Source organism: Eumetopias jubatus, unplaced genomic scaffold (assembly GCF_037043125.1).
Source record: "Eumetopias jubatus isolate StellerSeaLion01/CBP00866 unplaced genomic scaffold, mEumJub1_p1.0 scaffold_2, whole genome shotgun sequence".
Taxonomy (NCBI): domain Eukaryota; kingdom Metazoa; phylum Chordata; class Mammalia; order Carnivora; family Otariidae; genus Eumetopias; species Eumetopias jubatus.
Window position 1 is genome coordinate 198,232,350 of NW_028274808.1, and position 21,475 is coordinate 198,253,824.

Sequence of the window (21,475 nt, forward strand, 5' to 3'; positions counted from 1 at the left end):
ATAAACTTACATCTTAGAATATTCTATAGCCAAAGAATTTGTGGATGCTTACAATTTAGTAAGTTAAGTCAAATACAATATTCTATAACTAGCATGAATTCAAATCTGTGATTTTTTTAAAGCATACGGAAAAGACCCAATGAAGCAGACCAAATTATTCTGGTTTTCACTGGGTGGTTGGATCATGGATGATTTTGGTCTCTTCCCACTTTTCAAATTTTCTTCAGATTTTTATTATGGGCCTATGTAACCAAGGGGAAAAATAAACTTGTAATGCCAACATAAAATTGTTTTTTAGACTACAAGGTAAAGAAATAGGGATTGAACCATTTAACTGTTAAATGTTAAAATCTGATAGTAATATAAACACTCATTATTGAGGAATGAGAAGCACAGAAGAGAAGACAATTAATTGTGTATGTAGTCTGAAATTTATTTATGATGTACTTGCATTTACATACAATTGTCTGATGTTTGTTAGCACTTCCTGAATGTCAGTGGGCCATATTCCTTCAGATCATAAATAAAGCATAAATAATATAATGAGAATCTGGGTAATAGATACCAAATGAATGATTATTCCACAGTGCTCAGATTTACCGTGTTCTGTGGTCTCTGAACTTACTAACGTGAATGTCCTTGGGAGGGGAATGTGTGAGCATGTGGGAAATAACAGTGTTTGAAACTTGCTTCTTAGTCTTGTTCATTGAACTCTGTCTAATCTTATTTTAGGAGAATGACATCTTCCTGGGCTGGGAAAAAGGAGCTTACAAGAAATGGGGAAAGAGTAAGAAAAAGTGCTCAGATCTGACTCTGGAAGAAATGAAAAAACAGGCTGCTGTCCAGTGTCTTCGCTCTGCTTCTGATGAAGTAGGTTCACAGTTCATCTCTAATACTTAACAAAATAGAGGCAGGTGGAGGGGGGATTTTTTTTAAAAGTACGCAAATAGAACATCTTGACCAAAGAAACTTAGAAAAATAAACTACTCATTATCTTACCGCTGTAGTGTGAACAGTATCACTTTTTCCTCTAGGGCACTTTAATGCATAAATGAAGTTGTGTTAAAATATATTCTTCTAAAGTACTATTACAGTTAGACTATACACTGAATTGTATATCCTTTTTTCCCATTAAACATGTTCCATCTTTTTATTACATTATCTTTATTTTTCGTAGTGGCTAAGTTCTGTTTCAGTAAATAATATTCCAACAGCAGTATAATACACTCTTTATTAGTAGATATTTACTTAGCCTGCTCTTTTTTTTTTTAAGTAATCTCTGTGCTCAAACTCATGACTCCTGAGATCCCAGAGTCGCGTGCTCTGCTGACTGAGCCAGCCAGGCACTCCTGTTCAGCTTGCTCTTTATTTTCTGTTATGCTCTCCAGAATATTTTCATATGTGGCTTTTCCATATTCTAGATTATTTCTCTGGGATCCTTTCCTAGAAGTGGGATAGCGGTTTAGTATTTTAAGGATACTACATTTGCTTATGATTCATACTTATTTGTTTTTAGAAAATATTACAAGATTTTTTTTTTTTTTAATTTTATTTATTTGACAGAGACACAGCGAGAGAGGGAACACAAGCAGGGGGAGTGGGAGAGGGAGAAAGCGGGCTTCCCGCGGAGCAGAGAGCCTGACGCGGGGCTTGATCCCCGGACCCTGGGATCATGACCTGAGCCTAAGGCAGACGCTTAACGACTGAGCCACCCAGGCACCCCAAGATTTTTTTTTTTAAGTAAGCACTACACCCTTGGGGCTTGAACTCATGACCCTGAGATCAAGAGTCGCGTGCTCTACTGACTGAGCCAGCCAGGTGCCCCATAAGAGATTATTTTATAAATCTTCTAATACTTCATATAAAATATTTGTCATGTCCTTTAGCATCCTGAAAAACAAAATGGTTTTAGAATATAATCACCCATTCAAATTACTACTATACAATTTTTTTGCTTTAAAAATTTCCTTTATTTATTTGACAGAGAGTGAGAGAGCACAAGCGGAGGGCAGGTGGCAGAGGGGAGAGGGAGAAGCAGACTCCCCACTGAGCAGGGAGCCCGATGCAGGCTCGATCCTAGGACCCCGGGATCATGACCTGAGCCAAAGGTAGACGCTTAACTGATGGAGCCACCCGGGCGTCCCGATACTATGCGATTTTTACTAACTCACTGTAAGATGTACTCTCTGAGATCCCACTACTTAGAAAATTATTTTATTTTGCTTTTACCAGTTATTTGAGATGGTGTGGTTTAAGTACCTTTTGTGAAGCAGAGTTGAATTGAAAGGATTCTGTCCTCTAGAAACTTCTTAATTTAAACGGGTGATTATATATATATATTTTTAAGATTTTATTTATTTATTTCACAGAGAGAGAGAGAGCACAGGTAGGCAGAGAGGCAGGCACAGGGAGAAGGAGAAGCAGGCTCCCCACCGAGCAGAGAGCCGGACGCAGGACTCGATCCCAGGACGCTGGGATCATGACCTGAGCTCAAGTCGGACGCTTAAGCATCTGAGCCACCCAGGCGCCCCTGAATGGGTGATTCTATTCTGAAACCATTTTGTTCTTTCAGGATGCTAAGGGACATGACAAATATTTTATGTGAGTATTAGAAGATGAATAAAACAATCCTAGGAGTTCTCTAGTGGCTGATGTTGGGGTGACCAGCTTTGCTACATTGGGTAATCTGTAGAGGTGCCTTCTTGTGGCACCGCCTGGCAGCACACATGCCTCCTAAGGCTCGTGCAGTACGTCCCAGCTGTGCGTTCTCCCCCCGCCCAGCACGTTTTCAGAGACCGAGCCCCTGGCACCGTCTTGTTCTGCTCATGCAGGCCTCACATCCTCAGTTGCACTGGCTCATTTCTGTCTTCCCTTCGTGACGGTGATCCTCGGGGACTGAGACCATGAGCTCCCTGTGTGTTGGTCTCCTGGTGCCTGACAGCTCGCGAGTGCCGTCTCGGGAGGCGCCGACTGTCTCTTGAATGCAGTTGTGCGCTCGGATGTTCAGGAGTCTCCCCTTGGCGTCCTGACCCTTCCTGTCCTCTCCCACTGGGTTCCTCTCTTGATCGCACGAAACTGCTGCCTCCTCGACTATGGGAGAGGGATTTGCAAGTTACCGCTCATGTGGCTGACTTCAGAACTGTTTCATCACAAGTGGGAACATCAGGAACCTAGTTTAAGAAAAGGCGGGAATATACATGAAGGGCCTAGGGATATCTCCCTGAAACCAGGTCTGGAAATTCACAGCCTGAGGAGTGGCCTCAACCGGGAGCAAAATAATTGGCCGCCAAAGGCATTTACTCAGTGATCCACAATCTCTCATTTGCTTCTCTGCTTCTGGGTCATTCTGCTTCTCTCTGAAGTCTGGCTTTCTCTCCTTTAGCACACACAGTGAGAAAACCACCCTGCCAGCCCCATCCCAGCACCACTGCTGAAGGCTAGTATCCACTGTTCAGCTAGGGAGAAATGTCATTGGCTGGGCTTGGGCAGAAGTCCCCCCCACCCCCCCCATCCCCGCCCACCAAATGGGTAAGCTGCAAGGAGGGGGGCAGAGTTGCCTGGGGGTCCACTCCTAGAGCAGGGGCAGTACTCAGAGAGAAGGGGGTGGTGTTGGGTAGTTTCCCAAAAGGTATTTTCTACGTGACACTGAAGGGAAAGTAAGTTGGAGTTGAAAATGGCGGATGGTTTTTTAAAGGAGAGGTTAGTTCAGGTAAATTCTTTGAGTGAAATCCAAAGAAGCTGCTGAGTCATGCTTGGGAGGAAAATGTGAGTCAGGAGTTTCAGTCTGGGAGAGGATCTTATTTCTTTGGACCAAAGTTGCTGAGAAATGCCTCTTGCCTTCGACTCGTGGTGAAGGGAAGCCTAGTGGAAAACCAGGGCGCCCAACATGAACTGCGGAAGTGAGGAGTACAGGCACCTTCTAGCCTACCACAGGACCCCGCGCCCCCCTGCCTTGTGGCGTTCATGTCCTAGCTGAGCGTGATGTGCGCTGGAAAGGACTTGGTGTCAAGTAGGAACAGTGCAGGCAAAGGAGAGTGGTTCTTTCCATTGTTGCTTTGGAAAAAATGCATTCCTTTGCCGGAAAGTCAAAGAGGGGATTTTTGTTTCAAGCCCAGTGAAGTCTTCTTGTTTGATTTGTTCTTCTCATTTCATAAAAAAATTGTTGCATTGCTTTTTCCTAACAATGAAGGCTTTTAATCTTACCAAATGAAAATGAGCCGAGTAAGTGAATTTGTGAGGCATGTACTGGGAGCTGGGGACGTGCTTGCAGAATGAAGGAAGAGGAAGTAGGAAGTTCTCAAGCCTTTTTCAGAGTGCTGCTGCTGTGTGTGCATCAACACACAAACTTTTTTTTTTTTTTTTTAAGATTTTATTTATTTATTTGACAGAGAGAGAGACAGCGAGAGAGGGAACACAAGCAGGGGGAATGGGAAATGGGAGAAGCAGGCTTCCCTCGAAACAGGGAACCCAATGTGGGGCTCAATCCCAGGACCCTGGGACCATGACCTGAGCTGAAGGCCAGACGTTTAACAAGTGAGCCACCCAGGCGCCCCAACACACAGACTCCTTAAGCCAGCTCTCTGGGTTTTGGGGAGTCAGTGGAAAGAACTTAAAAAAAATCCCTCTTTCCTTATGGCCTGTGACAGTAGAAAGGAATCACTTGTGGATGTTCATAAACTGTAGGCTGTATGTCCCCAAGCTTTTCTTTCTAGAATCTGTCTGGCAGCTTCAATGAAAATAAAGGTACGAAGAGGTCCTCCATAGGAAATTAGAATGCAAAAGGTTTGTTTTCTCTTTTGGCCACAGTGAGTGTTCGTGTGATGTTCATTTCCTAAATATTGAGGATGGTAACATACGTGGTGCTGTGCTTTGCTTTCCCACCCAGTCACTACCAACTGACCAGAATCAAAAGTCGCGAACAAGTTTACAATCCGATTAAAATGTCAATGATATAACTACAAGACAGTAACATAAATGAAGCTGCCGTTCTATTAGGTGGGTAGGTGGGGTGATGTTACGTGTTACCCGCATGACTTTCATGTGTGTGCACGTGTTGTACTATTACAAGGTACAGTGTTAGTTGTTTCTTTAAAAGCATCCATAGTATCGGGCTCTTCACTGCATCATGGTTTCAGGAGGATGGCCGACTTCCCTGACTCCACTTTTATATACTTGTGAGGTGACACTGTGTCTCCTCCCGCTCTGTCCCTGCAGCAAGTTGCACCCCCACATTACAGCACATCTCTTTGACCTGCTCAGCCCAATATTTTGTCTACGAGATGTCACCAAAACAGTAGGAAACTCCGTTATGTCAAATTTAATTTTAGACATTGAATAAAGTTTGGCAGCACCTGCAAAGACTTCGGGCAGTTGGTATTGATTCCCCCAGGAGGTCATGACCTTCGTGGGCTTTGCCTCGGTGAGGTCCTGGTGAGGTCTGGCTGAAGCTGCCGTTGCCGATTCCCTTCATTTGCACCTGCACGTGACCTGCACTTCTCTGGGCACTCATTTTCTGTAGGACGTTTGCATCTGCTTTGTTTGCAGTGGTACCAGGGCCTGTAAAGGGGATGGTGCCCCTCACGCCCGCCCCCCAGATGACTGGTTTCAATTAAGGGATGCTCTCCGGAGCTGTCTCTCTTTGCCATCAGTGGACAGGCCATGTGCCTGCCGTCAATTACATCCAGACCTCTTGCCCCATTTTATTTTATTTTATTTATTTTTTCCCCCATTTTAAAAACCATAAAACAGTGTTGGAGTTTGCCGGCTCTTGTTTTTGGAATCTTCAAGTTTCTGTGGTGCTGTTTTCTTAGTCCCCGGAGTTGGAGCTTTTTATATTGTTTTTGTTTTCATTTTAACAATGAGTTCTGTTTCTGTTCATTTTCATGGAGCTCCTGAAAGCTGTGCCAAAGCTAGTATTTCGTCGCCCAGTTTGGGCATCCGTGGAAGATGAGGAACCGCAGTAGGCCCTGTTTGGGGAGTGAGTCAGGCTCGCAGCGATGGCTTGGTGAGGGTCTGGAAGGAGTGCTGCTACTCACCCCGGGCAGTCGCTCGGCCTGAGGCTGCCGCGGAGCCTCAGGGAGGGATCGATGCCCCGGGTACCGCTGGGGCTTGTTGCAGTCACTCGTATTCCCACATTGACTGAAGCCCACCAGTAAAAGCACGTCGTGCATCTTAGTATTTGCGCATGTGTTGTTTATTTGCTATACAGGGTTGGGTATATAAAAACTATTCCATGGTCGTCTGTTGTTGAAGTTAATTTTGACAATATATATTGTGTCTTTGCACACTTTTGAACTTAACTCATTCTGGATAATAATAGCATCAAAACAATGTTAAGTAACATTTATGGAGCACTTAAAATTAGATTCTGAACATTGCAAGAGGTGAGGCTGTGCTCCCTCTGTAGGCCGGAGCCCTGAGAAGCCGGTCAGTGGTCGCTAAAGCTGAGGCGGCTCGCGGTGGCTGCGCTGTCGCAGCCAGCCCTGCCAGGGAAGCCTTGGCCTTACCTCAGTAGTGATGGTGGGGAGGCATTCAAGGATACCGGTAGGCCTTTCGAGGATTTTGGCTTTTCCTCTGGAAAGCAATGAAGCGTTGGAGGGCCTGGAGCAGAGACTAGTGTAACCTGACTTCAATGCTGATAGGACCCCGTGGGCCGCCGCACTGAAGACAGGACGGGACAGGGCAGGGCAGGGGCAGAGTCCAAGAAAGTGGTGGTCTGGGAGGTAGAGGACAGTGAGAGCTAGTGGGATCCTAAATACATTTTGACGGGACTCAACTTGGGGTGGAGAAAAGAGAGGAGTTGGAGAGGATACCTGTAACTTTTGGTCTGAGCACCTGCAGGAATGCAGTTTTCAGGGATGCCTGGTTTGAGTGGCTCAGTCGGTTGAGCATCTGACTCTTAGATTTCAACTTAGGTCATGATCTCAGGGATGGGACATCAAGCCCCGTGTCGGGCTCCGTGCTCAGCACAGAGTCTGCTTAGGATCCTCTCCCTCTGCTGTTCCCCCCCTGCTCATGCTCTCTTTCTCTCTCAAGCCTTTTTTTTTTTTTTAAGATCTTATTTATTTATTTGTCAGACAGATAGCACACAAGCACGGAGAGGGGCAGAGGGAGAGGGAGAAGCAGTCTTCCTGCTGAGCAGGGAGCCTGATGTGGGGCTCGATCCCAGGACCCCGGGATCATGACCTGAGCCGAAGGCAGATGCTTAACGGACTGAGCCACCCAAGCGCCCCTCAGATAAATCTTTAAAAAAAAAAAAAAATAGGCAGTTTTCATTTCTGAGGAAAGGAAATTAGGGAAAAAACACTAATCTGTGGGTGGAGGTATGAATAGAGCTTTGAACGTGAGCTTGCTGGGAAGAGGGCCACATGGAGACTCAGAAAGGATGGTTGGATGTGTGAGGGCTGCTGGGGCTGCGTGGTTCAGGGAGGATGTGGAATAATAGACCGTTGGCTTGTTTGGGTAGCTCGCCCCGACCCGGAGATCTCCTGTCTCCAGGGCCAGGTAGGAGGGTGAATATGTTATGGCAGTAGAGAGCAGTGAGGTCTGATGGGGCCCGATCTTCTGATTTCTCTTTAGAAAAGGTGGGGAATTGTGTGTGTGTTTAAAGATTTTATTTATTTATTTGACAGAGAGAGACACAGCGAGAGAGGGAACACAAGCAGGGGGAGTGGGAGAGGGAGAAGCAGGCTTCCCACGGAGCAGGGAGCCCGACACGGGGCTCGATCCCAGGACCCCGGGATCATGACCTGAACCGAAGGCAGATGCTTAACGACTGAACCACCCAGGCGCCCCAAAATTGTGGTTTTTACAAGAAATTCCTGAATATCAAATGTCGAGAAGTGCGGGTATGAGAAAAGGAAAGAAATGGGAACTGCTGAAATCTGTGGCCAAGGGGGCAGGAGGGCAAGCGGGTGGCCTGTGGGGGGTTGTGGCGTGGGCCATAAATTGGACTGCGTGCGTGAGGGGGCGTGTCACACCCCCTGCTACAGACGAGGCAAAGCAGAGTTACCTTTTTCTAAGGCTTCATTCCTCACTTTATTTGATCGTTACTTGTAACAGACGCTGACATCCTTTACTTCTTATGACAAATTGTAACTGTTTTTTGGTCCATCACTCTAAGAAGAAGTGGATCTTGTCTTCCCTGGCATGTGGTAGGCATTTGATAATATTTATCCAGTGCGTATTTTTCCCCTCCTCTCTACCATACTCTAGAGAGCGGATGTAAATAAGAACTGGAGGCAGCCAGTGGGTAGATTTTCGTAGATCTTCCTGTGGTCAGGGATGGGAATCACGACCCTCATGCAGGTGCCTTGGCAGAAAGAGCTTTTTGTTTGGGTTTTTAAATATATATATATATACATATATATATATATATTTAATCTTTGAATGGCTATAGCCCCGAGATGTTTAGTCTGTCTGCATAGTGCATGCTCCCTCCCCCGCCTTTCTATGGCATTATAGCTGGCCACATCACATACTTCTGCTACTTCCATGGTCACTGAAGGCAGGAGCTTATGAACCCTGGTATAGATTCTTCAGTTGTGTCACTTGGTACTCTTTTGTTTATTGGCTTAACGTTAACTTAGTTCTAAATTTTAAAAAGTCTTTTAAAATGGAAGTGATCCTTTATAGTTTATTGGCACCAATCATCATTCCTTGGTATTTAGTTGGGTTACCTCCCACTAATCTTCCAACTGTGCTTTAGAAATTCAAGTCTGAGGGGCGCCCGGGTGGCTCAGTCAGTTAAGCGTCCAACTCTTGATTTCAGCTCAGGTCATGATCTCAGGATTGTGAGATTGAGCCCTGCATTGGGGTCTGCTCTGGGTGTGGAGCCTCTAAGATTCTCCCTCTCCCTGTTCCTCCCCCCCAGCTCATGTGAGTGCACTCTCTCACTGTCTCTCTCAAAAAATAAATAAATAAAAATAAAAATCTGAGATCCGAAAAATAGTAAAAGAGCTCTGTCCATGTGCAGGGTAGGAGTATTTGGAAGTGTATACTTTGGTTAAGTACCCCAAAACTTAATGACTTAGACCAACAGTCCTTTTTACTTGCTCACTGTTGTGTGGGTCAGCTAGGACTCAGCTGGGAGGTTCTGTTGAGGATCTTGTGTGGGGTCTCATGCACTTGCAATCAGATGGCAGCTGGGCCTGGAAGATGCAAGATTGCTCCCCTCACTTGTCTCTGTCTCTGTGGGGATCACTAGCTGTGACCTCCGCGTGGCTAGTATAGGCCTCTGTGTACGCAGGTGGAGCCCAGGAGGTAGCATCCCAAGAGCACGGGCATCACACTCGCCGGTGTCTCACTGTGGGCGGGGCCTGTGCTGGGCTGAGTGCCAGGAGACATGGCTCATCGGGAGCCCCAAAGTGCTAGGCTTTCCCCGTCCTGACAGCTACTTTCTGGAGTGGTGGAACCAGGCAGGACACCAGGCACCCGAGATGGTGTGAGATGCCTTACTGGAAATTGCAGACTATAAGTCAGCAGATTGGTGATTGAATCCTCCCGTCCCTTTCTTCGTCCAGCTGCCGTGGTGCTGAAGGTCGGGACCACTGTGAAGAAGAGACCTTCAGGGGACAAAGTGATGTCTTCGGTTCTAAACACATAGCAGAGATGAAAAAGCTCAGCAGATGGGTTGGAAGGGAGAGTGGAGGGACTCCCCAGGAAGTAGAACAGGAGCACTGCAGAAGCAGTGGGCAGGAGAGAAGTTGGGGGGCTGGTGCAGGAAGTGCGGTAGCCACCTGCAGGAGATGCATCATCCCTGGTGTCACCATTTCCCGGCTGTGGAAAGCCAGGAGTGATCTGCGAATGATTTAGGTGGGGTCGCGTGGTGAGCCCTGGCATGACGTTCAAACCCAGGTCTTTTTGACTCCCCTGTTGCTCCCTGTGAATGGAACACCCAAGTGTCCTGTTGGTTAGTGACCACAGGGTTGGGGTGGGGGTACCCGTCCAGCAGCTAGGGAATGTCCAGTTCACATGATCTCTCCATAGAAGATGAACCTTTGAGGTGGATGGAATAGCGACAGAAACCTTTGAATGTGGAGAGAAGAGAGGATGGGGGACTGAGTGCGATGGTCTTTGTTTCCCTCGTGATGAGAAGGATGGGTACTGTGGAGAGGCTGGAGAAGGACTGAACACACGGTGGAAAGGGAGCACGTGACAGAATTCTCCAGGAGCAGTGAGATAGTAGCTGCCGCATCCGACGGAGGCTCGGGCTCCATGGGCGCGTCTGTGTCTTCGGCACCACTCGCAGCCTCAGGCAGGGGAGTGTGGCCGTGCCGGGGCCTCGGAGTCCAGGCAGAATCCGGGGGACTTGGGCTGATCGGGGTCAGGTTAATTACCTTTCTTACTCCTCCAGCTTCCAACTCAAAGCAGAGCAAAATTTAAAGGCATTTTAGAATCAGTGAATCCATTAATGAGATTCTGGAGAATGGAAAACATACACAAAATCTAGAAATGGCACCCGCGTTTAGGTGACTGATGTGACAGGCACTCTGATGGCGCCTCACGCGTACGTCATCCTAGTTTGCCCTCGCGAAGCTTGAGGGGAAAGTGTAGTGTTGTCAGCGTCACAGGTAAAAGTTCACGCACCTGCTGCTCAGTGCATAAGTGCAGGGTGGGAATTCAGACCCAGCCTGGTGGGACCTCAGGGCCCAGTACATTCCGCTTGGCCATTCCCCCTGACCAGCAGGCGTCTTTACAGTGTCAGCTCCAGGACAGGACCCTGTCTCTCCGGGGGTCACGCCTGGCCCAGGGGTGCTCATGACCGTTTGTTGACCGAGGGAGTGCTAAACCAGTGGATGCTCATGCATTCGGAAACTGGCCAGTCCCCATGTGTGCTTCCCCAGTTTCTGGATTTGGAGGACAGTTGCTTGAATTTTAGCGTGCTCTTACTGTTCTGGGGGGTGAGGGGCATTTTTACACGTTCATTTGATGCTGGGCCGTGACTGTAGGTGATACCGTTCGATAAAACAATTCATGAGTTCAGTGAGTGGTAGCAGTATTTTCACCTATAGCATGTTCTCCCTTACAGTTGTCACTGTTACTTTATACCTTTTTTTTTTTTTTAAAGATTTTATGTATTTATAAGAGAGAGAGGAGCAGAGGGAGAGGGAGAGGGACAAGCGGACGTGGGGCTTGATCTCACGACTCTGAGATCTCGACCCGAGTTGAAACCAAGAGTCAGATGCTTAACCAACTGAGCCACCCAGACGCCTCTAATTTACTTTATTTCTTAAGATACGGTAGGCTCCCAGTATTCTTGAGTGCCCTCGGGGTATGATATACTATGGAAATACTAAAATACCTAATAGTTTATATCATAATTGGGAAAGCAAATGGAATTTCTCATTAACAGCACCAAATTAACATTGTAGAATGCCTGCTGGGAGATGAGCGGTACAGTGCTGCTTTGGGTGCCCTGTTTTGTGTCTCAGTTTACAATTACAACCCCGCCGTCTAATGATTATGTGTAATGTAAGTAGGATGCTGCAGGAGTCAGGGAAGGAAAACAGAAGCCTGGTGGGGAGAGCTTAGCTTGCCTTTATATACAGAGTTAAGGGGTAAGCTCCCTGTTTTGTTGCCATTTATATATGAGAGCAAATATATATATACTTCTAAGCTGCATTACTGCACAAAACAACGCAACTTGACAGATACGTGGACGTAATTTCCGAGACAAAGCATGAAACATCTCGTCCCTTGGTTCTCATGCTCGTTCCGTGTAGATTGAAATGGCCGGCCGCTGTAGGGTCCCGAACGGACTTGAACAGGCGATCCCTAGAGGCTCGGTCTTCGGCCCTGGCACTAGGTTTAGAAACACAGTGACTTGGGCTTGCTGTACAGAGCAGCATGCAGCAGGCGGCGTGTCAGCTGACACTGGTGTTAGGTTCGTGGTCTGGAGGAAATGCAATGAAACAGCCACACCGAGCACGCCTAGAACGTTATGGTAAGTGGAGGCTTTCTGATGGCATTGTGGCGGTCGAGCAGGATCTGTGACTAACATTTGCTGCGGGGTTTCTGAGTGGTTTTAAGGGAAGGACGGCTCTTTTGTGGCCCATTTCGCTGTCGCCCTCTGGCCTGTCTCCCCACTAAATGCTGTGATCTGCCGTGGACAGAGTGAAACTGTCCCTCTCTACAGTTAACCATTTTCTCTGTGCTCTGTTTCTTGCTGTTCAAACTGGAGCTGTGCGGTTTCTTGTTAGGATATCTATAATACTTGTGCTGAGTCATTTTGAGTTCAGTGAATGGGGAAAAGTTCTATTTTTAGCCCCTCAAGGCCCCATGAGGGCAGCGGGTTGAGCAGAGTCATGCGCACCTGTCCGGGTCGGGCCACCTAAGAGAGACTCACTTCCAATTTAAACAGGACTTTTGACCACTGAATAAAGGTCCTCAGAAATACATTTGTTCTCCTCGTACCCTGTGAAGGGTTTTTCTTTCTTCCTTGAGGAAGAGAAAACTGTTAAAGTTGGAAAGTCTGCGTAGTGAAAGATGATTTGTTTTGTGCCTGTTTGCAGCATTCGTCTTTCTTTAACCTTTGACTCTTCTGGTTAGCCTCTCCATTTCAGGCTTCTGTGTGCACTGTCCTTAGCTGCCCCCCCCACCCCCAGTGGAGCCTAATGCCCTGCTTGTGACCGTTCAGAGAAAACCGAGCTTCCGCGCTTGCTCGGGGCCGTGGGGGCTGTGCACTGCGCTCTCTGTTGCCGTCATCAGTGTTCACTTCACAAAAGAAAACATTGGCCTTCTTTTTCTCTAGACTGTGAGCTCCTAGAGGAGCTGCATGAGGTTTGTGTGATTCCCCCCGTCGCCCCCGCCATCTATTGAGTCTGATACAAGACCTTGGTCACGTAGATATGGAATATTGTTTTGGATGGTGACTGACTTGTAGCCGTATGATGGGCACATCGGTGTGTCGGCCGCACCGCAAGCAGATGCTACCCCCTGGGAGGACAGGCCGTCCTGGGAGGCACATTAATGTTCTCACATTTTATCAGTAAGTGCCACTGACTGTACTGGATTCCTAAAATACGTGTGCTAGGTCTGATTGGCAAACCCGGAGTGTTTCAGCTCTCGTGTGGTTTAAATATTGCTAACGTATTTCATTTGGAACAGGGAGGATTGGTAAAACCTTTATATTAAAGTAACAGTGTACAAAGGCCTGGTAGTAAACTAACGGGTGTTCTTGTTCTCACACAGAGCTCTGGCATCGAGACCTTAGTGGAGGAGCTCTGCTCCAGACTCAAAGACCTTCAGAGTAAGCAAGGTGAGTGCACAGCCTCCAGAACCCGTCCGCACACAGTGGGCTTCGGGCACCAAGGGATTTGACTCAGGAGATGCTAGAATCGGCCAGAGACAGACAACAAGAAACAAGTCTCTGTGTCCATTGTGTCGCCATGCCAGCATCATGCTGCGCCTTCAGCTGCAGTGGCTTCTTGGTCATCCTCAGCAGTCACTCGTAGATAATCCCTGCTCTCAGAGGAGCAACTTAATATACAGGTGCCCTCACTGGGGGTGGCGGGAGGTGGCGGGTAGGTTTTGTTTCCTCTTCACATAGAAGTACAGGGATCAGGAGCAATATTTTCGCTTTCCCATCCTTCCCGCCCTCCCCTCCCCCCAATTGGTATCTGCCTGTTGACATCATGGCCTCCAAAGGTTTCAGTTCTGTTTCAGGCCCGAAAGGAACTTCTGCCTTGGCTGTCAGTTTTTTTTGGAAAGGCAGTCTTGGGACTCGTTAAAGTCATTTTGACTCATGAAGCCTCACAGCTTCTTGTGGCAACTTTTCTGCAAACTCTTGGTGAAAGCTACGTGTTAAGGTCAAGGGACTTGGTTTCCTTGTCCTCTCCATGGCCGTTTTCGCTGCCCGCCAAGCCTTGAGCCTTCCTGAAGAGTTTGTAACTGAAGGCAGTCTTGGGAGCTAAGCTGAGAGTTCAGCCCCTTGCTTCTGTTTTAGTTGACACACGGCCCTTGCTCACCTAGACGTTGTAACAGAGCTGATTGTAATGGGTTTTCTTTCTTTCGTTCTTTCTTTTTTTAAAAGATTTTATTTGACAGGGAGAGAGACAGCGAGAGAGGGAACACAAGCAGGGGGAGTGGGAGAGGGAGAAGCAGGCTTCCTGCGGAGCAGGAAGCCCGATGCGGGGCTCGATCCCAGGACCCTGGGATCATGACCTGAGCCGAAGTCAGACGCTTAACGACTGAGCCACCCAGGCGCCCCTATAATGGGTTTTCTTTACAGATTAGTATCAGTCAGAATTAGTCAGTACAGAGTCTATGGGTGCAGAATTTTGTGAGGATCTCAACAGATGTTCTCTCCTTCTGGTGAAGTTAATAGAGGATTTCAGTCTTTTAATCAGGTGCCTCTAGAGCACTCGATCAGTGATGAGGCGAACGGTTCTCCCCTCCCAGCCCACCGTTAGTGTGGTTAAGCTAGAGAATTCCCTCTGGGGCTATGAAAAAAAGAGATTTTTATTAAAAAGACAGATGGGTCTAGAGTTCTTTTTAAGCCATAAAGCCTATATAAGTTTTGATTAAAGTTACTTGAGAAACTTTAAAAAAACAGGAGCATTTATTAACTAGATATAAGACCTATCTTTCTGAATTTTTGTTTCGTAACAGAAGAGAAGATTCACAAAAAGTTAGAGGGGTCTCCCTCTCCAGAGGCAGAATTATCCCCTACAGCAAAGGATCAAGTGGAAATGTATGTAAGATTGTATTCAGTAATAAAGTGTGCATTTGTTAAAATCAGACTAATAACTGCTATGTGGTTTACAGTTTTTGTTCATTGTCTTTTATTTAATTTCATATTTTATAATTCAGGAAACACTCGTTGAGCACTTACTGTGTGCTTGACACAGAATTCAGACGTGAATAAGGTGGTCCTATCCTTACCCTACATACTGAATCAGTATTTGTGAAATGAATGAATGGAGCAAGCAAGGTTATTATTTACAGTCCATTCGCATGCTGTCTCACCAGTCCTTGGAGACAGCTGTGAGAAAGTGTGCTCATCCTTGTTTCACATACAAGGAGACCAAGTTTTCTCCTGCTGATTACAAAGAAATGTGGGCAAGTCATTGACCTTGTCACGCTTGTTTCCTGAAGATGCTCTTTGCTCTTTCTTTGTAAATGGTTAGTAAAATCAGCTACACTATAAGCAGAACTTCCTTATTATACATTTTATTTGAATCTTTTGAACTTCTCGAACTTAAGGTGAAAATAGCTTGTATTGGCTGGTGTGGACCTGTGCCGTCCAGTGTGGTCTCCGTGAGCCACGTGTGGCTATTTAGCACTTGAATATGTGGCTTCTTCAAATTGGGATGTGCTGTAAATGTAAAATTCTCACCAGATTTGGAAGACTTTGTATAAAAAAGAATGTAAAATACTGCATTAATATTTTTAAGTATCAATTACATGGTGAAATGATAATGTTATGGATGTGTTTGGTTAAGTAAAAGTACATTATTAAATTCAGTTTCACCTTCTTACACTTTTAATGTGACTCCTAGGACATTAACAATTACATTTGAGGCTCACCATGTATTTCTGTAGATAGTTCTGGTAGAGTCTGAAAAGGAGAATCAAGTATAGGCCCTTTGAAAACATGGCCTTTTTTTTATCACTTCGTGTGTGACCTTGACTGTTGCCTCCAGAACGACAGTCCCCTCAGTAGGCGACCCGACTCCAGATTCTTGCTCTGGCAGTCTGTCTTGCTCTGAAATCTGTGATGGCCACCAGCTTCTTGGCAGATTGGAAACAACTTTTTCTTGTTTTCAAGCCCTGTAAAGGCAGCCTCACCAGCTTTTCCTGTCCTGCATTTCCTGTAGTCGCTGGTCTCCCCGGGTCTTGTGTCCGCACACAGGCACCCGTGCCTCACAAGTTGTCCCTAAACTCTGTTTCCGGAGCGTCCAGGCTCTGCTGTGGTCCACTTGTTCTCATGGTTCTCGGCTGCACCAGCATCCTCTCTCTGACCCCTCTAGCGCCCTGCGTAATCCCTCCTGTTTCCGAGTGCCTGCGGATGCCCGGCATTTCTCCTGAGAACACGTGGTGAGGACAACCACGTCATGTCCCGGCTCCACTTGCACATTAATTCCTTTACTCCTCCCAGCTCTGTGAGGCGGCTAATCATATTCCCTGCGTCTCGCAGGCCGTGAAGAGGTCCTGTCACGGGCCTGAGGTCCCACAGCTGGTCAGGGCAGAGTCAGGGCTCACAGTCGGGGAGTGCAGCTTCAGAGCTCATGCTCTCCGGCTTTCAGCTCCCTCTGTTTCCCCTGCTCCCAACAGCCTCGGGAGGTAAGTCCTGTCCTCACCAGTTTGCAGCTGAGAGTGTGGACCAAGACATCAGATAATGAGCTGAAAGTCACATGCATAGTAAGTGATGGGAGCTGAGATCCAAATGCAGATATTTCTTCTCGAGATGTTCTTAATTAAAATGACAACTTGAAAGATAAAAGCTGTCCTCTGCCCTGTTTTCTAAATATTTCTAAATCAGTGCTGACCTCAGTGCTGAACATAAAGGTGCTCGATACGTGGGACTAAACGTAAAGCATATTTCACTGTATTGTTCTTTTTTTTTTTTTTCTTTTTTAAGTTTTAGTTTGTGGATGACGTAAATGTTGACCGTTAAAGGGAAATACCCGTCACTCCACCTGGGAGGGACTGTTGTTTTGCTGTATCTCGTACATCTGAGTGCCTGCTTTTGAACTCTGTCCTCTGTTTTTCAGGTACTATGAAGCATTTCCACCACTGTCTGAGAAACCAGTTTGCCTGCAAGAAATCATGACTGTGTGGAACAAGTCTAAAGTCTGTTCTTACTCTAGCTCTTCTTCATCATCCACAGCCCCACCAGCTAGCACAGACACATCCTCCCCCAAGGACTGCAACAGCGAAGGCGAAGTCATCAAGGAAAGAAGCAACGAAGCACCCACCTCTGTACCCGCGAAAACCCAGAGCAAAAGTCAAAGCGAGAAGGAGAACAAATTCAGTAATGGCACAATGGAAGAAAAGCCTGCTTTGTACAAAAAGCAGATCCGACATAAACCTGAAGGAAAGATTCGCCCTCGCTCATGGTCTTCCGGCTCGAGTGAAGCAGGCTCAAGTTCAAGTGGTCATCACGGAGAATTAAAAGCATCCGTGAAGTGTGTGAAAGTCAGACACAAGACACGAGAGATTCGGAACAAGAAGGGGCGGAACGGGCCCAGCAGGCTCTCGCTGAAGCCGGGCGACAGGGCTGAGCGGGGCGTGCCTGCGGCGGGGAGTGGCGGGGGCTCCTTCAAGCCGCTGTGCCGGCGTGGGAAGAGGCCCCTGAAGGACCTGGGGAGAAGGGACACTGGGAGCGCCGAGGGGAGAGACCTGTCCCTGGAGAGCAGAAACGACAGAGAATATAAAGAGGAACCACTGTGGTACACTGAACCGATTGCTGAGTATTTTGTTCCTTTGAGCAGAAAGAGTAAACTAGAGACCACGTACCGAAAGCGACAGGACACGAGCGATGTGACGTCAGAGGCAGTGGGAGAGCTGTCAGAGTCCGTGCGTGGCCTTTGTCTCGGCAACAGTAATGTTCATAAAACATACCTCGCAGCAGGTACTTTCATTGATGGTCATTTTGTCGAAATGCCTGCCGTTATCAATGAGGATATTGACCTCACTGGGACCTCATTCTGTTCTCTCCCAGAGGACGACAAGTATCTGGATGATATTCATCTATCAGAATTAACGCACTTCTATGAAGTGGATATTGACCAATCCATGTTGGATCCTGGTGCCTCAGAAACAATGCAAGGAGAAAGTCGGATTTTGAATATGATTCGACAAAAAAGCAAAGAGAAAACAGATTTTGAGGCAGAATGTTGCATAGTGTTAGATGGAATGGAGTTGCAAGGGGAACGTGCAATATGGACAGATTCCACCTCTGTGGGTGCCGAGGGCTTCTTCCTGCAAGACTTGGGCAATCTGGCTCAGTTTTGGGAGTGCTGTTCATCCAGCTCGGGCGACGCCGATGGAGAGAGTTTTGGGGGAGATTCTCCAATTCGACTGTCTCCGATCTTGGACGGCACAGCGCTCAATCCGCATTTGCTTGCTGGCAATCAGGAGCTCTTTTCAGATATTAATGAAGGATCTGGCATAAACTCGTGTTTTTCAGTGTTTGAAGTGCAATGCAGTAATTCTGTTCTACCATTTTCGTTTGAAACTCTCAACTTGGGAAATGAAAATACAGATTCTAGTGCTAATATGCTTGGGAAAACCCAGTCTAGATTGCTAATATGGACCAAAAATAGTGCCTTTGAAGAAAATGAACACTGTTCTAATCTTTCAACCAGAACTTGTAGCCCATGGTCCCATTCAGAAGAAACACGTTCAGACAACGAGACGTTAAATATTCAGTTTGAAGAGTCCACGCAGTTTAATGCAGACGATATTAATTATGTAGTTCCTAGAGTCTCGTCAAATTATGTAGATGAAGAACTTCTAGATTTTTTGCAAGATGAAACTTGCCAGCAAAACAGTAGAACATTAGGAGAAATTCCTACCTTAGTTTTCAAAAAAAAGTCAAAACTAGAATCTGTCTGTGGCATTCAGCTCGAACAAAAGCCAGAACACAAAACCTTGGAAACTGCTCGAGGGTGTGGCGAAAGCGGTCCACGTGGAGGCGGCTACAGCTCAGGGGTTATTAAGGACATTTGGACAAAGACAGCAGACGTGGAGAGAATCGACGAGGAGCTGTTCCCGGCGGATGCCAGTGACTGCTGCCGCTGCCTGGAGGCGGAGGCCGAGGGCCTGCGGGCGCCCCACAAGGCCGTGCAGCGGTCCGAGTACCGCCTGTGGGAGGGGCACAAGGAGAGTGTGGAGAAGAGAGCTTGCGTCTCCGGGGCGCTCTCGAAGGTGGACGGCGGCGACTATACCACACCCTCGAAACCTTGGGGTGTGGCCCAGGACAAAGAGAACACGTTCATCCTCGGAGGAGTGTACGGAGAGCTCAAAACCTTCAGTAGCGATGGGGAGTGGGCCGTCGTGCCGCCCAGCCACAGCAAGGGAAGTCTCCTGCAGTGTGCGGCTTCTGACGTCGTGACCATAGCTGGTACGGACGTCTTCATGACCCCAGGCAACAGCTTCGCTCCCGGTCACCGGCAGTTATGGAAGCCCTTCGTGTCCTTCGAACAGAACGATCAGCCGAGGAGTGGGGAGAATGGATTAAATAAGGGATTTTCTTTTATCTTCCATGAAGACTTCCTGGGAGCTTGTGGTAACTTTCAGGTTGAAGATCCTGGGCTTGAATATTCCTTCTCTTCCTTTGACTTAAGTAATCCGTTCTCACAAGTTCTTCACGTAGAGTGTTCGTTTGAACCCGAAGGGATTGCCTCTTTCAGCCCTAGTTTTAAACCGAAATCAATCCTCTGCTCTGATTCAGACAGCGAAGTTTTTCACCCCAGGATCTGTGGCGTCGACAGAACACAATACCGGGCTATTCGCATCTCTCCTAGGACTCACTTCCGCCCAATTTCTGCGTCCGAGCTGTCACCAGGAGGAGGAAGTGAGTCGGAATTTGAATCTGAGAAAGATGAAGCAAATATTCCCATTCCTTCTCAAGCTGATGCATTTGAAGACCCACAGGCCGATCTCCAGCCACTGGAAGAAGATGCCGAGAAAGAAGGCCATTACTATGGAAAATCGGAGCTTGAGTCTGGAAAATTCCTTCCCAGGTTAAAAAAATCTGGCATGGAAAAGAGTGCTCAGACATCACTGGATTCTCAGGAGGAATCAGCTGGGATTCTGCCAGTGGGGAAGCAGAATCAGTGTTTGGAATGTAGCATGAATGAATCTCTGGAAATTGCTTTAGAAAGCTCAGAAGCAAATTGTAAAATAATGGCACAATGTGAGGAAGAAATTAATAATTTTTGCAGTTGCAAAGCAGGTTGTCAGTTCCCTGCTTATGAAGATAATCCAGTTTCTTCGGGACAGCTGGAAGAGGTAGGTGGTTGTCTGTGTGTGTTAGTGCTTGATAGAAGTTGTTGATTGGACTTGATGCAAGAGCAGCCGAATCAGGCAATGAAAGGATAGGGTCAAATTAGTTGGGAAATTAGCTTCAGTGTCTGAAAACTTACATGGTTATGATTTTACATAAGGACTTAAAACGGGTTTGATATTTATAAATTGGAAGTAGACCGTGGACCTCTTCTGCAGAGAAAAGACATTTTTATATCATAAGGTAGAAGATTTTGTCTTAATACGCACGTACTGTGCTGCAAACCAAATACACTGGCATTCCAGCCTTCGAAGCTGATGGATCACAAAGTGGCTGTTTACTCCTCAGAAGGCCTCGCGTGCTCTTCGGAAGCAGAAGCAGAGGGTCTCTTAAAGTAGCAAGCCCATCTCATGGTCTCCGAAACGCTGATCAGTTTAGAACTTGGGTTTTTCATGTAAAATAAATTACATCCTGTATAGAGTTTTCTAAAGCAGATGGTGGTACTTGTGTAAAAACCCACAATCCCAGTGCAACAAAAGAGCTGCTACAGAACCTACGTGGATGGACCTCACTTTATACCAAGTGCATATTCCTAAAGCTATGTGACTCACACAGTAAAACGAAGCTAATAGTGGTAGTTTTGTGAATGGGAGTCATTGTACCCTTTGACTATTTCTAAGAAGTGGTTTGAGGTTAAATTGAGTGTGCAAGAAATATCACTGAAGGTAATAACCTGTTCCACAAAAAAGCACAGCAATCTGCCCATTTCTCAGCCGTTACTTGATCAGCGGTGCCTGACCTGTGTCCAGGAGCAGCTTAGTAAAAAGGCAGTTGGGGGTGCTTGGAAGTCATGGCGCCTGTGGCTGGAGAGCTGCTGAATGTCTCCCACCCCCCCACCCCCTGGCCCGGTGCACGTTCCCCCCACCTCTGCTACCGCTAGATCCTACCCAGGTAGCAAGGCTATCTTCAGGCCCCCCCTTCTGATACTCGTCCTAATTCCTTCTCTCTCCCTTCTCTCCCACCACCACCTACATCAGAACGAAAGCCTCCCTCCTCTCTTCATGCACGATGCCTCTTTTTCTGTTGCAGTTTCCACGTTTCATGAGTCATTATGTACTTTTCTCTCGTTAGATTATCCGCTCCTAATGGCAGTGGACTGTGCCTTCCTCGTTTGTGGGGCCAGTGCCTGGGGGGACCTGAGTGCGTGTGGCGGGAGGAAGCCCCACAGGCGACTCGAGGGTCGCTGCTCTGAGTAGCCTGCCCGGAGACCCTTAGGGGGCATGCATTGGGTCTCACCGAAACACTGAAACCGAGCTGCCAAGAATGAGAACCGATAATGTTGTTAGCCTTTACCTGTTTGTTTATTGCCCCACTTTTTATCCTTGAATATTCCTTTATGTACTTTGTATTTCACCTGGTTCCAGATTGGGAAGAAAGAAAAAGAGGGAAGAAGCGAGATTCTACCACAGATCATACCACTGCCATATTCCTTCGCTTTCTAGTATGTTGATGGATTTATGT

General features: G+C 47.0%; 1 protein-coding gene across 5 annotated transcripts in view; it reads left to right on the forward strand.

The window, feature by feature from the left end:
• Nucleotides 1-21,475, forward strand: part of KIAA0232 (KIAA0232 ortholog) — an 83,630-nt gene that overhangs the window by 48,882 nt on the left and 13,273 nt on the right. For 4 of the 5 annotated variants that reach the window (XM_028086964.2, XM_028126858.2, XM_088021244.1 and 1 more), the window contains exons 3-6: nucleotides 733-870; nucleotides 13,192-13,258; nucleotides 14,611-14,692; nucleotides 16,716-19,959. In XM_028086964.2, the coding sequence (XP_027942765.1) occupies nucleotides 733-870; nucleotides 13,192-13,258; nucleotides 14,611-14,692; nucleotides 16,716-19,959 (3,531 nt within the window). Of the gene's footprint in view, nucleotides 1-732; nucleotides 871-13,191; nucleotides 13,259-14,610; nucleotides 14,693-16,715; nucleotides 19,960-21,475 lie in introns of those variants that run through there. The other variant, XM_028086973.2, reaches the window with a different exon arrangement.